Source organism: Carcharodon carcharias, chromosome 14 (genome assembly GCF_017639515.1).
Source record: "Carcharodon carcharias isolate sCarCar2 chromosome 14, sCarCar2.pri, whole genome shotgun sequence".
Taxonomy (NCBI): Eukaryota; Metazoa; Chordata; class Chondrichthyes; order Lamniformes; family Lamnidae; genus Carcharodon; species Carcharodon carcharias.
The window spans coordinates 102,034,984-102,054,737 of NC_054480.1; the positions used below are offsets into that span (position 1 = coordinate 102,034,984).

At 42.9% G+C, this 19,754-nt stretch overlaps 1 protein-coding gene across 2 annotated transcripts in view; it reads right to left on the reverse strand.

Moving 5' to 3' along the window:
- Positions 1 to 2,831: 2,831 nt before the first annotated feature.
- LOC121287310 (procathepsin L-like) overlaps positions 2,832 to 19,754 on the reverse strand; it is a 31,752-nt gene continuing 14,829 nt past the window's right edge. For both annotated transcript variants that reach the window (XM_041205080.1, XM_041205079.1), the window contains exons 2-8: positions 18,903 to 19,044; positions 18,056 to 18,178; positions 14,648 to 14,851; positions 9,996 to 10,220; positions 7,313 to 7,475; positions 4,928 to 5,030; positions 2,832 to 3,204 (exon numbers count right to left, since the gene is read on the reverse strand). In XM_041205080.1, the coding sequence (XP_041061014.1) occupies positions 3,063 to 3,204; positions 4,928 to 5,030; positions 7,313 to 7,475; positions 9,996 to 10,220; positions 14,648 to 14,851; positions 18,056 to 18,178; positions 18,903 to 19,034 (1,092 nt within the window). In that variant the 5' untranslated portion in view covers positions 19,035 to 19,044 and the 3' untranslated portion in view covers positions 2,832 to 3,062. The remainder of the gene's footprint in view (positions 3,205 to 4,927; positions 5,031 to 7,312; positions 7,476 to 9,995; positions 10,221 to 14,647; positions 14,852 to 18,055; positions 18,179 to 18,902; positions 19,045 to 19,754) is intronic.

Consider the following 19,754-nt stretch of genomic DNA (forward strand, 5'->3'; position numbering starts at 1 on the left):
GAAATGGCGCTGTAGGTGGAGTGGACAAATCTATGCTCCTCTCTCTTTTCAGGACAAGACACCCCATAATATTGAGGCAGCAGACTGGCGAAGGACCCCCACACCTCATCCTCTCCAAATATGAGCAGGAGGTCTTGGAGTTTGAGAAGTGCCATGCACCTTGATCAACTGACCTTGGAGAGCCTGGACTGTCAGGCTAAGGTAAGGGTGCAGCGCACAAGTGAGTTTCAGTTGGTGCAAATAAACTTATGCAGTCTCATTGATGGGAGCAATCAGACTGGATTCCTTGTTGATCATTGAAGGATGATCGCACTGATGCAGAACTCCATTGTCTCACCAGGGTGCGTGGCATGCACAGTGACAGTGTGATGACATAAACTAATCACATGTCCTTCTTCCCCCTTGGACCTGCAACCAATGTCAAGACATCCAGGAGCTACTCCTGACCCTGGAGGACCACTAGGCTCCAGAAGTACTTGCATCACACCGTCTCTCTGTACCAGCGACCAGCACCTCAGTGGGCATTAGTTCAGCAACTAGTCTTTCAGTGCACATTGGTGAGGGCACTTCACACTCACTTGAGGTGTAGGTGGAGACAGGATGCCCAGGGCACTGGCAGTCACTATTAGTGACATGTGCTCTGGGGGGTATAATGCTCTTCCTAAATGGTCCAGGCATCAGAAGCTTAAATTGAAGACATATGGTTCTCTCTACCACCGCCCTTGTGGAGGTGTGGCTCCTATTGTAACGCTTCTCTTCCTCTGTTCTTGGGTGGCAGAGAGGTGTCATGAGCCACCTTTTCAAGGAGCAGCTCTTATCACCCAGCAACAGTTCTCCAGCCCAGCTAGATGGATAGAAGACCCACAGCACCTGGGAGTGTCCGACGATGTAGGCATTGTGGGAGCTGCCTGGGTACCTTGCACAGACTTGCAGAATTAGCATCCTGTGATCACACATTATCTGCATGTTCATGGAGTGGAAGCCCTTCCTGTTGACAAAGGCACTGGGCTCAACTGCTGGTGCATTGATGGCCACATGTGTGCAGCCTATTGCGCCCTGGATGTGGGGGAAGCCAGCAATCATGGCAAAGCCTCTGGGTGTCTCAACCTGGATGGCCTTGTCTGTATGGTAATGAGAATTCAGTACCTGCCTGAACAGAGCTTCTGTCACCAGCTTGATGCAACTGTGGACAGCTGATTGGGAGACTCCACACAGACACTCCACAGATCCCTGGAAAGAGCCAGAGGCATGGAAATTCAGGGCCTCTGACCTTCAAATCCACTGGCATGGAGTATCCACCCACACAGTTGGAGCTGATCCTCTGACAAATGGAGGTCACTCTCTCATGAGAGATGGAGCCCCCTTCAGCATTGCATGTCAGACATATTGAGGTAGCTGCATTGTCAACCGTAAACCCTGGCAGCAGGGTAGTGGTGGCATCTGTAGCCCCTTCTGCCTTGGACTACCTGCTGGCCCTCTGTCTCTTGTGTCTGTGCCTGTCCTCCCACAGGTGCCTCCCCTGGAAGCTGCGTTGGGACACCTGGCCTCCTCTCTTCTGCCCCTATCTTCCTCAGGAGGTGCCTCCAGTGGACACCAGGGTGACGGAAGGCTGCCTGATACCTGGAAGGGTCCACATGGTCAGAGTCCTCAGAGCCTTGGAGACAGAGTCCAGAAATGACACATGGAAATGCTAAGAATGAAGACCCAAACAAATGAAGCTGCCAAGTACTGAAGCAACAGCAACAAACTATTTCCAAAACTCTTCACTATTCACATTGGTAATGCTGCTGTGGGGGAGGTGATAGTGTAGTGGTATTATCACTGAACTTATGCTATAGAGGCTCAGCCTAATACTCTGGATCCTGGGTTCAAATCCCATTAAAGCAGATGGTGAGATATGAATTCAAAATAAAAAAAATCAGGAATTAAATGTCTAATTGTTGTATAAACCCACCTGATTCACTAATGTCCCTTTAGGGAAGGAAATCTGCTGTCCTGGCCTAGATATGATTCCAGATTGACTCCTAAATGCCCTGTGAGTAAGACAATAAATGCTGGTAATGCTGCTGACCCTCCTTTTATCCCACCTATGGATGAGGCTTTGCTAATTGTGGCTGCTCGCCTGACCATTTTGCCCATGCGACAAGCCAAAAATCTCACGGGCAATGTTAAATCGCTGGCAATTGAGTTGTCAAGGGCCTTAACTGGCCTCTTTAATGGTGGGTGTGGCTCTGACTCCCACACACACCTACTGCCTGCAATGTTACATGTCACTTTATACTCATTTGGGTCAGGCACACCCACCCAACGAGCAGAAAATTCTGCCCAAGTGTTAGCGCTATTCCTTTTCCTGATTCATGACTGTTAGGGCTGTCTTGTCCATATTCAGTATCAGCCCTGTGTCCTCTTTAGATTCAGGGCTATTTGCACTGTGACATGTCTGGACTCTGGAGAGTTAACGCCTTGCATTATCTGAACTCTGTAATGTTAATGGCATTTTTGAACTATGGGGTTTTTCTGTTGTGCTGCAGTTATCTACCAATAACTGGACCAAATTCTCCCCCTTCTCTGAACTAGCTCCTGTGGTTCATGTGACCATCTACAGTCTGACTAGATTATATTGCATATTCTAGGAGGGCTCCTGGATGAGCATGTTCAATTAAACCTTAGACTTCAACAGTGTCATTACACTCATTAACTATACAGGTATCAGAAAACAGAGCTTAATCCTTAATGTTTTGCACATTATTTTAAGGTACTTATCATTTCAAACTGAAGTTGATCATTCATCAGGAAGAAAAAACACAGCTCCTTTGTTATAAAAAGTCTGATTGCTGAAGCATTTATTATACTGCTCGACATCACCAGTACAATGCAGCCCATTGTCTCTACAGAAGTTGGATGATGTGGTTCCATTCTTTAAATACACAATGGGATTGCTCTATGTGAAGCTATAAAAATGTGTAGAAGCTGTTAATATTCCATGTTTTAAAATTGCAGCAGGAAGTTGAAGCAATGGCGGAGAATGAGTAAGCATCAGCAGAAATGTTTCCATCATTCTTTCAGGGAGAGTTCAATGAAGCTTTAATTTGACACTGGCTGCGTTGCAATAATGGATAGACTGCATAACTGGCAATTCCACAGATATTCCCACTGTCCTTGGCCATTTTGATATAACCTTGATCACCCCAGGATGTCCCCCAACTGGAATTTAAAAAATTGACATTAACATCACAGTTCCGTTCAAGAGACAGGGGTGGAGAACTGAGGCTTTTTATACTGGAAATGTGTAGATTCTGAGGGGATCTGATTGAAATCTTTAAAACAATTGAGGGACTAGATTCTGTCCAAGCACATGGGTTATTTGAGTCAGATCACTTGAGTAGAACCAGACTACAGCAGTACAAGTTGTGAAGCAGGAAGTTAGATGAGGTGACAGGAAGAATTTCATTGTGACCCCTGACATAAGTTGCCAGTCTGTACAGTGAGTGGATTCACCGCAAGCTTCAAAATGGAGTTAAGGGAGAGCCTATGAGTGGAGACATCTACAGCTATAGCAGGTAGGCGGATAGCAGAGACAAGAGAGATCAGTTACTGTGGTCTCCTGGAGATTGCCTGCTTGCCTTATCAGGGGGAATTTTTCAGTTTTTATTGCCTTCATTCTAAGATCACCTCCCACAGGAGATTGGGTGAGTTGATGGTGTGTGTAGTTTGCCCCATGCCTGTCTATTCTTCTACGCACACATCCTGCCCTCCAAGGATAAAACATCCTAACAACTTGCTTCCAAATGTTGCTGCCCCATCCAACCCTTATCCCACCCACCTCACCAAGCTATCCTACCACCCATTAAACCCTGATATTATCTGTTTTTTCTGCTTTCTATTTACACACACACACACACACCCCTTTTCCCCTTTGGGAATAGTGTGGAAGAGTGAGGAGGATTAGCAGGCTGATTATCATGATGCTGTTCAAACAAGTTGAACGCTCCTTCCCCAGCCAACAAAGTCCTAGGGAGGGACTTGAACCCGGAGCTTCTGACTCAGAGGCAGGGGCACCACCTACTGAGCCACAAAACCATCTAATCCAACCATTATACTACCTATTCCAACCCTGATACTCACCTCATCCAACTTAGCCCCCAGCCATCAATTCCCAATACTATCTACGTTTAACTGTTCTACCACCCAGTCCAACCCTGAAAATCCACCTCACTCAATCCTTCACCTCCTCTAACACTGATATCATCCCACCCAACTCTGTCATTAACCCTTCACATCCACAAACATTATTCAGTGTTGGTTACATGGATACATAGACTGCAGCACAGAAACAGGAAATTCAGTCCAACTGGTCTGTGATGGTGTTTCTGCTCCACATGAGCCTCCTCCCATCCCTCTTCATCTAACCCTATCAACAAATCCTTCAATTCCTTTCAGCTTCTCCTTCACTGCATCTGTTTTTTTGCTCAAACACTCCTCGTGGTAACACTTTCCCAATTCCACCTCTCTCTGGGTAGAGAGATTTCTCTTGAATTTTTGATTGGATGTATTAGTAACTATCTTATATTTATGACCCCTAGTTTCAAACACCCCCACAAGTGGAACCATTTTCTCTATACCGACCGTATCAAATCCTTTCACAATATTAAAGACCTCGATCAGGTCAGGTCACCTCTCAACCTTCTCTATTCTGAAGAAAAGAGGTCCAGTCTGTTCAGCTTTCTTTGATAAATCTCTCCTCTCATTCTAGTATCATCCTTATGAATCTTTAATGCTCCTTCTCCAGTGCCTTTGGATAATAATCAGCAGTGGGAATTTTGGTGGATGCTTCCCTCCCTACCCCAGGAACACTGAGGGCAAATCCAGTGCTCCTGTCGTTGCCTCAGCTGTGATCAGTTATTTGGTGTTTTTATAAAGTACGTACCTGTTTTTAACCAGCCAATAGTTCCTTCCACTCTCTCTCCCAAATCCAACCACCAGCACTGCATGGTTTGGTTGTCGTCTGCATCTTCTATCATAGTAGACTCCTGTAAGCAGATGCTTTTATCTTTAATATGATTTAATTGTGAAATGTATAATTATTCCCTTCCTACAGATATTTGCTTTTTGTCATATCTTCCTCTCCAATCCTCTTTACAAAACTTTGCTCCCTGATGTTACTTACTTGTCATTTTTTTAATTCATTTTTCCTAAAGTCCACATCTCTGCCATTCACTGCCCCTTTAGGCTCACCTTCTCTCTCTTGTCCCATTATCACTCCCTTTGGCCCTGCACTACTGCAATGACTTGACAGAGCAGACATGGTTTCAACAAGAAATAGAAACTTTATAACAGAGCTTTCCAAGTACTACATGCTAGATCAGGACTCATCAGGAAGCACCCCTCTCCCCCCAGATTACCCTGCTTAGAGCACATTGGTCAGAGCCTCCCAAAACATCACATTATCTCTGACAGACAGCAGGAAAGGTTATGCCTACATCCTCCCCCTTTTTTACACTTTCTATTTTTAGTTTTTTTACACTTTCTATTTACAGGTTAACATTGAATATCCAACAATATATACAACTTCACCCGTTTTAAAGATCAAGTCTCTGAGGAGCTCTCCTTATACAGCTAGAGCAGCATGGCTCTACCACTTGAGACACTTCATTAGAAAGTGGCAGTTCTGGGTTTGGCAGCTCTACAGAGACATTGGGCATGTCTATTCTAGGTCAATCTGTTATCTCGGGAACTGATGTTTCGATGTTAATCACAGACAGAATAGTTGGTTGTTGAAACGTGTCTCTAACAAGAATCTAATCTCCGTGCTTATGACCAATTCTATCTTCTAATTGTGCTTGAAAAGATAATTGACCAGTCTGAGATAATGGTTCCAGGAATCCAAGGTCCACTCCTGAAATTTTGCATGAATGCTGTTACCAACAGTGTGCAAGCTTTGCTGTGCATATTGTGATTCAATTTTTGATTACTCTGATTCTGCTCTGCCTTCCCCTATAAATTTGGAAACACCAGGCTTAATTGTGTACATTAGTGGTGTTTCATCACTAATTCAGACAGTGTTGAACACATAGTCAAGTGTGACATTGTACAATAACTGAAGAAAGCGGGAAAGTCGAGTTTCTAGAATACTTTTTGATAGCCTTTTCAAACCAGACTTAAAAGTTTTCACTGCTTTCTCGGCTAAACCATTTGCGGGATGGTAAGGGGCTGTTTCAATGTCTGATTCCATTTGTGTTCATGAATTTCTGAAACTGTGCTGGTAAAGGCTGTACCGTTTTCAGAAATCATTGACGATTTGAGGTAGGCCATGGATGCTAAAACAATGATTCAGCTTCTCGATAGTTGCGCTCTATGTTGGTGATTTGACTTTGTATACATCCATCTATTTAGAATGTGCATCTACGATCCACAAAAACATGGTACCTAAGAATGGCCCTATATAGTCTAACCCAAGCTTGACCAGGCCATTCCCACGGATGCAGGGGAGTTGAAATAGACAGTTCCAATGTTGCTGACAATGGACACAGTGCTTGACCATGCTTTCAATGTCACTGTCAATGCCTGGCCATGAGACATAGCTTCGCACAAGCATTTTCATCTTTGATATGCCTGGATGTGCACTGTGAAACTGAGTGGTTCTCTACCTTACAAAGGGACAACAGCTCTTTACCTCCCCCACAATAGGTGCCATACTATAGGAAGGATGTTATCACACTGGAGAGAGTGGAGAAGAGGTTTACAAGAATGGTTCCAGGGATGCGAAACTTGGGTTATGAAGATAGATTGGGACTGTTCTCCTCGGAGAGGAAGGTGCTCAAAATCAAGAGGGGGTCAACTGTCTGGTCTGTTGCACTATTTCCATTCAGCAGAAAGAGTAGTGTCTCTTGAGTTCCAGCACCTGCTCCTTAAGAGGTACAAGTTGGCTTTAAGTTAACCTCACAAAAACTTTGGTCCCTACTGAGGTTTGCAGTCACTCAGCTGCATATCTCTATCAGCTAAATTCATAGTCTTTACGAAGTTTGTGAGTTGCCTGGATCACTACGAATGGTGGGGGTAAATTGTCCATTGCAATTCCTGCCTTCGATTACCAGCTTGATCCAATTTTAACCCCATGGTGTTTGACAGCACTGGAGAGTATGTAGCACGGGGGATGGTAAAATATGAACGAGGTGAAGGGGTACGGTAGTTTCCATTATAAATATTAAAAAAAAATTATTAAAAAGTTGACTAAGTGTGTGGATGTATGATTGTTGGTATATAGAATTGATTAATAGACTGGTGCATACCACCCACAGCTTCTGTTTCTTACCATTACGATAAAGCTGGAAGGACCTTTGACCTGCATCAATAGCAACAGATATTGGTCCAATCATTTGCACTGCTTTTGCTAAATAACGTTCATTTCTTCGCACAAATCTGTACCGTTGGATTCTGGCAGCAATATTTCTTCTCTGAAATTTGCATCTTCCTCTCTAAATGTTAAAGAAAATGCTAAAAGTTAAAATTCGTTAATATCATGTGATGTTTTTCATGATATTTTTCAAAGTTCCTATGATATCTTTACAGGATCTTAAACAGCCCCTTGGATATTAAAAATGATGCAATGTTTCAGATTGTAGACACAACCATTGTTCCCACGTTTAAATGATAAAGGGACAATTACAAATGTGGGAATGATTGCAGAATCTCCTTGTCTATTGGTGGGAAGATCTTGGTCAGTCTGGCCCTCAGTTAACATCTCACCAATGTTGCAGTTAGTGTAGCTTCAGAAACACAGGGCTGGATTTTACCATTGATGAACGGGGGCAGGGCCCACTCCCCATTTAAATTTTCAGGAAGCCAGGGGCGCAGCAAAATCAGCTGTGCACCTGCCGACCTGTCAATGGCCAATTCAGGCCATTGACTGAGTCACTAAAGTAATTAGTGGGGAGCAACATTTAATCAAACCAGATTTTAGCTGGGAATTCCACCTCCACCCCAATTAATTGTGGTAGGAAGGCCTGTAGACAGCCATCCTGCCCCACTGTCAAGTGAGGCCCTTCAATGGGGATTTCATGTACATTTAAGGGTTGGGGTTTGACAGGGGCCTTGGCATGTTGGGGGGGCACATCAAGGATACCCATGCAGAATTACTTGTGGGCTCCTGGGAAGTTGCCTCATTCAAAGACACTCTGCCTGATTGTGGGATCAGGAAGTGGGGGGTCTGCTGAGAGCCACTCCCCTACCCTTGGTCCTGATCCACCTCCCTCCCTCCCAGATGAGCCACACCCTCCCACCAACACTCACCTGTGAACAATTAACCAACAGTACAAGATCATGGTGGGTGTCATGTCAGCAGCAGTCGCTACCTTGATGCTAATGCTGCCACACAGCAGACCTGCTGGCCTCTGATTGGCTGGCAGCTCTCAACATGGGGTGGAGCTAGGTCTGCTACTGATTAAATTGAGTGGCAGTTAACCCAACCAACCATACTGAAAAGTGGCCAATAGGGGCTCTCTCTGCCTCTGCAGCTTGTGGGTGAGACCCCCATTGCCTTCATTAAATACCCCACCTCCCCCCTCTTCCCAGAGTGTGCGTCACTCTGAATCCAATCAACAGATTGTGTGGATTCAGAGCAAAGTGACACACTGTCAACCGATTATTGATACATGCCGTATGTAGAGGGGCGCTGCTTTCATTCAGTTGCTTCTTTCACAGATGAAAGGCTGGGTCTGTGGAGAGCACAGTGCGAGGCAGCACAGTGATCCCAAAGTCTGACTGGCCTGTGGCCTCAGGTTACCTCAGGGAAAATCAAACAGTGTTGAGACAATCCCAATATCATCACAATTCTGCTGGGTGAAAACAGACACGTATGTGTCATCTCCAAGGAGCTCAAACATGAGTGTGTGGAGTAGGTGGGGCAAGGTTTGAAGGATGCACTGAAGAACAAGCTGACGCTGTGTGACATTGATCCAAACAGCTGGGAGGTGCTGCAGGAGGCTGATCAGGATGATATCCAATGTAGAGGGACAATTGTGACATGAAGTGCCATCAACAGTAAGAACAGTGACTGCTAGAGAACATCAGCACAAAATGAATTTACACAAATAGTCACCAAGGAACCGTTTTAAACCAAGTTGCTTCTTAATTCCAGCCCAATTTTCAAAACTTCAGCCTATCAAATTGCAGCTTAAATTGCATTCCTAAAGAGTAAACTCCTCTCTGTCCAAATGATTGTGTTTACACAAAGGTTGGTCTTTCAAATAGTTTACTCACCAACTTTGAGCCTTTCCACCAAACATTAACTGTGAATAGGCCATACCACAAACTAAACTTTTTTAAATTTCAAAATGCAGCTGATATACAAGTAACTGACCAGCCATGTGGAGCTTATGGGGGAACCAGATGGACAAAAATAATCTCTCCCAGTCTTATTTTTCTCAGTCTTGTATGTCATTATGTTGCCATGGTAACTGTTGCACTGGGTGATGTTGTACACTCCACAGAACATATCAAATGATATGTTGATTCAGCCAAGTGACACATCAACATTCTGAGGCTGGGCTTTTCCAGCCCAGTTGTGGGAGATTTGGTGGCCCAGCCAAAAGACCATTGACTTTTGGTGGGACCGGACAATCCCGGCAGTGGGCAGGGCTAGAAATTCCTGCCCTGGGTCACAGAATGACACGTATAAACTTAAACACTCTTAACTCCTCATTTAAATTGCATGATAGCAGGAGGTATTGAGTGGAGATTTGAGAGGGATCATTACAGGGAGAGAAACGAGATGGAGAGCTTGTCCCTTTCTGAAAGTTGTTATTCTCTCACTCTCCCTCATTCTGATTATATGGTGACATTGCTGGAAACCTGAGAGCAGATTCTCAGGGAAGAATTGATCCAAAGTAAGATGTCAGCTTCCATTCTATTTAGACTGGGCTCCACTATCTAATACCCTGAATGCTGTAAACACATTGTACTTGGTGAATTTGAAAACATATTTAAAAGAGATTTACCCGTGCAGTATATGGATAAGTTCTTTCAGATTCGATGCCTCTTCTTCTGATTACATATCGAAAAGCATTTGACATCCATCCACCACGACATCCAAAGTTGCCATTTCCCCAGTCACAATCAACCAAGTTCTGTTCACTCAGAGGAGTCAGTCTTTTACATATCTTAAACCACTGTCCTTCGATGGCACCAACTGCACTGAAAGCCCAGCAAGAACCACATTGCCCCTGGTAATTACAGAAATACAATCACATTAAAAACATTCTGACAAAAATAAAATTGTCTTTACATCTCTTGTCAGGTGGAATACAGGTTTACACTTTAGTGTAAAGTTAGTTAGTTTATCTTCCTTGAGGTTTCTAGGAAACTCATGGGATCAGTGAGTATCAGGTTTGGGAGGGCAGTGCCTGAACTCTTGCTTTTCAGAGATGAGGCACCACTCACTGCAGAATAATTTAATAAGTAAGACTAGGTGCTGGAGTCAGAGGCGCAGTAAATCTGCATGATTCTTGTGACCCAGGTTTAAATCCAGTTCAGACACAGATGTTAACATCCCTGTGCGCTGTAAGAGCTAATTGTGAAATTAAACAGTCTCAATCTACTTCTGAATAGCCTTCAGATCAAAGATGGAAAAAATGGACAAACATTGGTGGGAAATTAACAGTCTCACTCAAATGTAAAGGATATTGTTGTGGGAAATGGAAATGCCACAATAGTGTAGGAGTAGATGTTCACCTGAGAGTGGAGTTAAACTGCAATGTTGGTAAAGAATAAAGGGGGAAACCACAGAGCCACCTGTGTATAGTCAATGGTGCACTGCACCATTGGGCATCCCACTATCCTGGCAAAGTCATGTGCCCTTCCAACCTGCTCTTGCCTCTTGAGGGAGAAGAGCTGAAGTTTTCTTGCCTTATGTTTATGGATTCATCACCTTCAGATTGCTGTGATGACCTTGATGCTATCATACATTTGGGATGTATGAAGCTCGTTCCTTGAAGGATCCTGAGGTGTAAAAGATGAGAGTGACAGTGACCTTTATGACCCTGGGACGGCCATGCCTAGCCTATGGTGTGGGTCCAGGTCAGGCTGAAGGAGGTGACACAGCATTCTAACTAATCACAAGAGAAACCTGAGCCATGTCAGTCATCAGTCCTGGAATATCTGTGATGGACATGGTATTGAATGGAGTGTCCTCTTTCTCCCCCACTCCTTACAAGGCTTCCCTTCTATGCCTTCTTTATTCCATCTCCTGACTATGCTGTAGACCAAGGGGTACTGCAGCAACTCTCTCCATATCCGAATCTAGTGTTCCCCCCACCCCCCCCCCCCCCCCCGAACATAATCACCAACCACCAAATATCATCCCGACCAATATTCCACAGTGCTTCGCCAACAGTGTCTGAGAAAAATAGGTGAAAAACACATACATACATCTTGTTAAGTGGCCCTTTAAATAGGTCCAGTTTAGAACCCTTCTTGCCTTTCTGCATGTGTTTTTTCTTGAATTATGAACACAGATGTGAACAAGTCTAGGAAGGTCCAAGTGCTGAGAGCCTGGCATCAGCTGGTTAGTGAGTTTGTTGTCGGTATAGTGTTAATTCACAGCCTCCTGCTGCATGAAGGAGGCACACTTGTGTGTGCTCTTCTGCATTCATATTGTGCATGCCACTAGGCAAGTGACCAATGGCACAGCCCACACTTTGTAAACAGCCCAAGGCCTCCATATTACCATTACAAGCTACTCTACATGACTCAAATTTATAGCCACCCCTCCTCACCACCCCCCACCCCACCCCCCACCCCCCTGCCATCCTCAATATATGCTGCCTGCTTGTAAGTACGTTGTGAAGAGAACGTAAGGAGGCTACAAAGCAAGGTTAAGTGAGTGGGCAAAGCTCTGGCAAATGGAATATAGTGTGGGAAAATGTGCCAGGCAGAATAAAAAAGAAGCATACTATCTAAATGATCAGAAATTACACAGCTCTGAGATGCAGAGGGATCCAGGTGTCCTAGTGCTTGAAATGCAGAAGATTTGTGTGCAGGTACAGCAAGTAATTAGGGAAGCTAATAGAGTGTGTGACGAAAGTATAATGACTTCCATAATATTTTTCTGGGTTATTGGGAAGTACGCTTATGGGGGTAAGTACAGTTGGGTGCGTCTGTGTGATTTTAATTACATTTGTAGTCAAGTAGACTGCAAGTTTGAAATCATCAAAAGAAGCTAGGTGCTTGACATGCTAATGAGTAAACATGGATGCTGGCTTAGCATGTAAGGTATGAAGGTAATTAGCATTTTTAGATAAACGAAGAGATATTTGTGTTCAAAGTGGTCTATTTACCACTAGTCAGATAAGCAGGGCTAAAGATTGTTTATTTTTCCCAAAGGTTACTGACAATATTGGCAACATGAAAGTTTTTATATTATGAGGAAGATACAGTTTCAAAAGCCTATGGAACGATAGGAATTACATATTAAAAAGGAGAAACATACATAAAGGAGAACAAAAGACTAACAGGAGTGTGTGAAACAGCCTTAAGGAAGCCTCCAAACAGTTGTGCATAAGTCTGCTATGTAACAAAACTGAAGTTGGGAATAAGCCATTTGGAATTCCACTGTCAAGTGGATATTGTGTTAACTTGCTGGTTCTGTTTTAAATCTAAAATCTATTTTGGACTGCTGCCTTAAAGCAGGTATAACTGGGGGCTAAGGTTAATTAGGAATTTTAGGATTTTTTATTGTAATAAGTAATTGTACTCATGTATATGCTTAATCTTTTCTCTTGTTAATAAATATTTTAATTTAATTTTTAAAATCTCTAAAAGGCTTTGGTAGGCTCATTACTTCTGAATTTAGTGCACACATCTCATAATAAGTACAAATTGCAAAACCGTTGTGATAGCACAACTAAGTTTCCCTTTGATTCGGTCCGCCAGGTGCACATCATTTGCCATATCATAACAAATGTTATTGTTCATTGCAAGAGGAATTTAATACAAAAATAGGGAGGTTATGCTTCAGTTACAAAGGGCATTGGGGATACCACATCTGGAGTACTGAGTATCATATTGGTCTCATTATATAAGGAAGGATGCAGATGCATTGGAAGCAGTTCAGAAAACTGGACTAAATTATTAATTTACTAGATCAATACCTGGAATGGGCAGAATGTTCTATAAGGCTTGCATCTGCTGGAGTTTAGAAGAGTAAGAGGCAAGTTGATTGAAACATAAAATCCTGAGGAGTCTTGACAGGGCTGAATTTTGCCCTTGGTGGGGCGGGCAGCTGATCGCCACTGAAACGGGCCCGCCACCATTTTACGTGGGCAGGCCAATTAAGGCCTGCCAGGCGGGAAGTGCTATGCGCTTCCTGTGCGGGCAGGGGAGGATTCCCCAAATGCGAGAGTGCGCTCTATCGCGCAAGCGTGCAAAAGAGCGCACATCTCTCTGAGGCTAAATGCTGCCTCAGGGAGATCGCTGAAAGGTTGTTAAAGTTTAAAAATAGAAAAATAAAAAAATCATTAATATGTCCTCATGTGAAAATGTCACACGAGATGGGACATGTTAATAAAGTGCACAAAAACTTTATTAAACCTTTATTAAAGCTGAAATTAAACCTCATCCCGCCAGTTGATGAGGTGTTTTATAAAATCACTTGTGCGCCTGCCCGTTGGGCCCACGCGCTGAGCTGAAGTTTGCACGGGCTCCTCAAAATCATCATCAATTGCCGACTGAAGGGCTTTAACAAGACCTTTAATCAATGGCCGGCATGTGTTGCGCTGCATAGCGCGCCCGCCAACCTAAACATCGCGCTGACGTCGGGGTGCTCGTGCGACGTTAGCGCACGACATTTTATGTGCTGGCGTGTGGACTCCGCCACCCACACATCAGCCAGAAGATTCAGCCCAGGGTGGATGTGGAGAGGATGTTTCCTCTTGTGAGAATCTAGAACTAGGGGTCACAGTTTTAAAAATAAGGGGTCACCCATTTAAGACAGAGGTAAGGCAATTTTTTTTTTCTCTCTGTTGGAATTCTCTTCCTCAAAAGGCAGTGGAAGCAGAGTCTTTGAATATTTTTTAAGGCATGGTTTTAAATTCTTCAGCTCCCTGAGGCAGCTCTCTGCCTTCAGGGAGCTTTCATTGCCTGCTCCCCCACACCCAAGCTGACATCAGTGCTCACCCTCCCCTCCTCCCCCCCACAACCCCAGCAGTGCTGAGCCTCTCAGCATGCGTTTCACGTTGGCTGTTAATTGGCCAGTTAGTGTGAAATCATGGTTGGGGGCCAATCACGGGCAGCAGCCCGTTTCTAGGCCACTCCCAGGCCTGCCCACCCACCCAAAGACCCGAAAATCCTGTCATTAAATTTTAGAAGTTATTCCAACATCTTAAGAAATCTTTTATAATTAGGTGTAAAAGATCTTATAGTCTCTTTGTGCAAAAGAATGAACATTAACATAGACCCCTCACCATGACTTCATGACGGACCATAACCAAAATGGTAAACAACAGCAACGAGCAAGCAGGAGAGGAATTTTCAGGCAAATATGATCTAAAACTGAAGCTGCATCTTCCTTACCAGTTCCTACAAACTCCTCATAACTTCAACATTTTTCAGAACCTCTCACTTAATAATCATGAGAAGTTCTTCCAATTTTTACCTGGTTTTTCACTGGAGTAACATAGCCTTTACTACGCCAGTCGACAGTTGCACTTCTCAGATCATCATCACTTTCCGTGTCTTCATCAAATTCATTGTCACCTACATCTTCAATAAGTTCATCTCCTTCATCAAAATCTTCAGTCGAGTTATCAGCTTCAACTGGGAGGAATCCATTCATAAGTTCATTAAACTCTTTGGTGCTCTAGAAAGTCAAATTCATGGACATTTGTTAATGAAGTGACTGATTTTTAATGGAAAATGTGCAGGAGGCAGGTAGATAACCTCAAATGGCTACCATTCCCATCCATTCACTGAGCATAGCAAAAAGAGAGCGAGATCAAGGTATCAAGCAGTGCTGACACTCCATACTCATGCCTAATATTTTTCTAAAATGAAGAACTGCAGGAAAGTCCATTTCTTCACACTCCAGTCTAAAGTGGATGGAAAGCCTGAAGGTGATAAAGTATCTCTCTGGTCTATGGTACAACCAACAAAATGGCAGCCGTGATTATACATGTACCTCAGTTTGTGTGAAATGATTTGATAACTTTCTGGTAATTAAAATCTTACAGAGCACTTTCACCAGTGAGGAGAGTGGGTAAAAGTCCTTGGGTTGGCTGAGTCTATTGGTGCTTAACTGAACCATTCTGATCAGGAGGCTCTCAGATTCCATCACCAGCCTGGTCATAATTCCCTGCTCTCAGCAGAGCCTGCAATTGGTCTAGAATTGGCCTCAGGACTCTTGGATTTAGAGATGAAAGTCGGGCAGCTTTCCCATTTCTGATCACACTGGAAAGTAGCTGTTACACAAAGACCAGGTTTGGTTTTGATGCTGCCCATGGGTGAATACCCTGTCCGCATGAAGTTTTGAGGTTCACTCATCAAACCTGAGAAAACTGTGTCAATGGACTGGTTCCCATGATTTGATAACATTCTGGTAATTAAAATCTTACAGAGCCCTTTCTTTTTTGGGGGGTGGGGAAGGTGCCATTTTGAACTGGGATCCAACATTTCACATTTAGATTTTATTATTTCAAATTCACAATACAATTTGTTTCTCATCAGTTTTCCAGTGATTTGAATGAAAAGATATGACATTGGAGACTAAATTGCCCAGTGTTGATCCCAGTATTGGGTTTTAGTCTATTACTGCGGGGAGGTTAGGGACAGGGAGAGATTAATGCAGCTGGTGTGTTGAGCACTGTCAACGTTACCCATCATTTTGAAATTGTCACTTGATTTGGTGCAGGTGAGCCCATCCCATGTTTTGTATCCACAAAGTACAGTTGACTCATGGGCAGTGTTCCAGCCCCTGGTGCAAGAGAAAATAATATGAAATTAAAATGAGAATCTGTTACAGCAGAAACATACATTCGGTAAGGGAGGTTAGATTCTTTGTTAAAATGAGGTGCTGTGATATCACTAACCATTACAACACCTCATTCAGTATGAAAACTTCACATTCTGTTTGAGGGAGAGAAATGTTGGTCTGAAACCAATGCCTTAAAATTAAACAAAGGCAGTTACAAGGGTATGAAAACAGAGTTAGCTAACCTTGACAGGGAAAATAAGTCAAAAGGTAAGGCATTCGAGAAGCTTTGCAACACACTTAAGGAGATAATTCACAACTCTCAACAAAAAACATGTTCCATTGAGAAAGAAAATGTCTGTGAGAAGGATGCGTCAGCCATATCTAACTAAGGAAGTGAAAGATGTATCGAATTGAAAGAAAATGTGTAAAATGCTGTCAAGAATAGTGATAAGAAGTTTAAAAAAATTTTAAAAGGGAGAAATTAGAATGAGAGAAAATTAACTAGAAATACAAATCAGACAGTAAAAACCTCTGCGGTGTTCAAAAAGGAAGTGAGTAGCTAAAGTGAGCATTCGTTCCCCAGGAGATGAGACTGGGGATTTACTAATGGGAAACAAGGAAATAGCAGAAATTTTGAGTATTTTGTATCTGTCTTCACAGCAGACAACATTAAAAAAAGCCCAAAAATATAAAAAAATTAATGCAACACAAAGCTGACAACTCCCCTCAGCCTGCTGGCCTGCATCCTTGGCTCCTGAAAGAAGTGGCTGCAATGATAGTGGATTCATTGGTCCTAAAATTTTCTAGATTTTGGAAAAGCCCCAGCTGACAGAAAAATGCAAATGAAACACCTCTATTCAAAAAAGGAGGGAGGCAGAAAGCAGAAAACTATAACATCTGGCCTAAACATCTGTCATTGGGAAAATGCAAGAAACCATTATTAAACAAGTAGTAGCAGGACATTTAGCAAATAATATAATCAGGCAGAGTCAGCATGGTTTTGTGAAAGGAAGTCATGTTTGACAAATTTGAGACTTCTTTGAGGATGTTATAAGCAGGGCGTCTAAAGTGGAACCAGTAATTGTATTGTAATTTCCAAAAATCATTCAGTTAGGTACTATGTAAAAGAATACAACACAAGATAAGAGCTCATTAGCTTGGATAATTGGCCAAGTATTAGGAAACAGAGGGGATAAATCGGTCATTTACAGATTGGCAAACTGTAGCTAATGGAGTGCCATAGGGATCAGTGCTGAGACCTCAAATGTTTACCATCTGTATTGATGAGTTGGATGAAGGGATCAACTGCATTGTTGCCTAATTTTCTGATGAAGCAAAAATAGGTAGGAAAGCAAATTATGAGGAGGATACAAAGGCTGGAATTTAATGCCATCCCCCAGGCAAATTTGGTGGCAGGAGGAACTAAATCAGGCAGGAGGCCAATTAAGTCTGGAGGGAAGGCTATTGGACAGTCTTCCTGCCCTTTAAGTAATTGACACCCTTAAGTGGGCAATTAAGGCCAATGTAAAGGCCTTATCCCACTGCCTAGGAACTTGCCATGTGGGAAGCCAAAAAGCATCATGTCGCCAAATTTTGGGAAGGCCCATGACATTTAAATGTCCATTAAGCACTTAACTGGGCAGCGTTGGGCCTTCCCTGGGATCAATGACCCTGGGGGATGAAAATCCTCCCCTGAGAGCTGCCAACCAATCAGAGGCTTGCTGCTATACATTGCTCAGCAGCACCACGGGAAAGTAGTGACTGCTGCTGGTAATGCACCAACCTGAGGCCCAGGCTCACTGAGGGACCCAGGCCACAGATGAATTATGGCAGGATGGGTTCACGGGTATCGATGGGGAGGGTGGTCAACAGCAAGGACAGGTGGTGGCAATCAGCAGCCTCTCCACCTTCCCAATAGTTATGAGAACAGGCAGGAAAGTGGAGATAAGGCTACAATCAGATCAGCCATGACCTTACTAAATGATGGACCAGGCTCAAGGGGCCAAATGTTCCACTCCTGCTCCTATTTCCAATTTTATAGTAGCACAACAATAGCAAGTATCTGATGGTCCCCTATACACATCTTTTACACACCAGATCTCCAAACTGGTTCATTCCCACAGTAAATGTGTGTTTCCCCATTGAATGCTCCAGGTTATGTTGTTCGATGTATCTCATATTGTCCTCCCATATCATCCTCCTGTGGGTCTCTTCATCCTGAATAAAGACATTACAATAGTCAGGCTTTGGCATCTTTTATTAGTAAAAACAAAAGCTTTTAAAATCCTTGTGCAAAAGCTGAAATAACAGTTTGCAGTCAGGTTTCTATCCCCTCATTACCCTTCCCATTCACATACAAAGATAAATCGCTCTAAGAGATCGACACAAAGTACAGTTGGAGTAAACAGCTGAACAAGATGAATATCTTTATCCCTGGACAAAATGTTTTGGAGTGAGCAACAGAAAATTGGATAATAGAGGAACAAATATAGCTCATACATATCACAGATTAGATTTTGCCTCCTCTATTCCATTAATTTTGGAGATGTGTTCTAAGTGGTGTGCGCAATGCCAATGTCAATTTATATTAAAAGAATGGTTCTGAAGCTTCTCAAGGTGTATCTATGGTTTCTCCGGTAACTTCAACAGGAATCTAGTGAAATCCCAGTAAACTGAGTTATGCCAAGTCTCTGCTGTTTCACTGAGTTCAGTCAGTCCTCTACTGGAGTTAGATTGGGAGAACTCTCATAGAATTTCAGGAACAATATGTTTAAAATTTCACTTCACATATCCATTCTTTCCCAACAGGGAACTCACCTCTCCCACCTTAACTCCAAGTGAGAATTCTCAATAATTTAGCAAGTGTATGGAATCCCTTCCCCTTTCAGAATGAGCTGAATGTTTGGAATAGGTTCTGTACTAGAATAAGTTCCCCTTTTACCTCAGCGTAGTGCTTCTCATGTTGTGATTTCCAGTTCTTCCAGTCTTCATCCAGTCTTGAATCAAATATGTGGCCTGAGGCTACAACCAGAGTAGACACCAACACACAGGCCAGAAACAGAGAGAGCTTCATGATGGACAACCTAATGGAGCAAAACCAATGGCATTAGACATGGAGTGGACGATATTCACAGATTACTGTGAAAATAGCTGTTTGGTAAAGATATTCTACAAAGAGGAAAATATATACAAATAACATCCTCCTCAATCAATTGCTCTCACCTTTTTGCATTTTAACTCCATTGAACAGAAAAAAAATGTCACAGCCACACTCTGGATTGGAATCTTCCAGTCACTAAATTTATTTAATTAATGTTGCCCAAAATTAAAAGCCAATTGTCAGAAAAAGTAGCTAAAGAAAACATGTGAACTTAATTTAAATTGTACTGATATAATATATGATTCTTAATTTGCTCAGCCACAGCATTCCAGCCTCAGATTTAGTAAGTCAATGGATCAAGGAGAACTATGGTGATGATGTTACTGGGTTCACACTTCAAGTGACCATTGTTTCCTTTAAGGTGAGACTGGGAATTAATAAAGGGAAATAAGGAAATGGTGGAAACATTGAACAGGTATTTTGTGTCTGCCTTCACTGTATAAGATGCAAAAAAATCTCAAGAATGCTTGAAAATGAAGAGGTAAGAGGGAGGAAGGAACTATGGAAAAGGTAATGGAAAAATTATTAGAGCTAAAAGCTGACAAGGTCCCTGGACCTGATGGCCTGCATCCTAAGATCTTAAAAGCAGTGGCTGACGAGATAATAGATGCATTATTTGTGATCTTCCAAAAT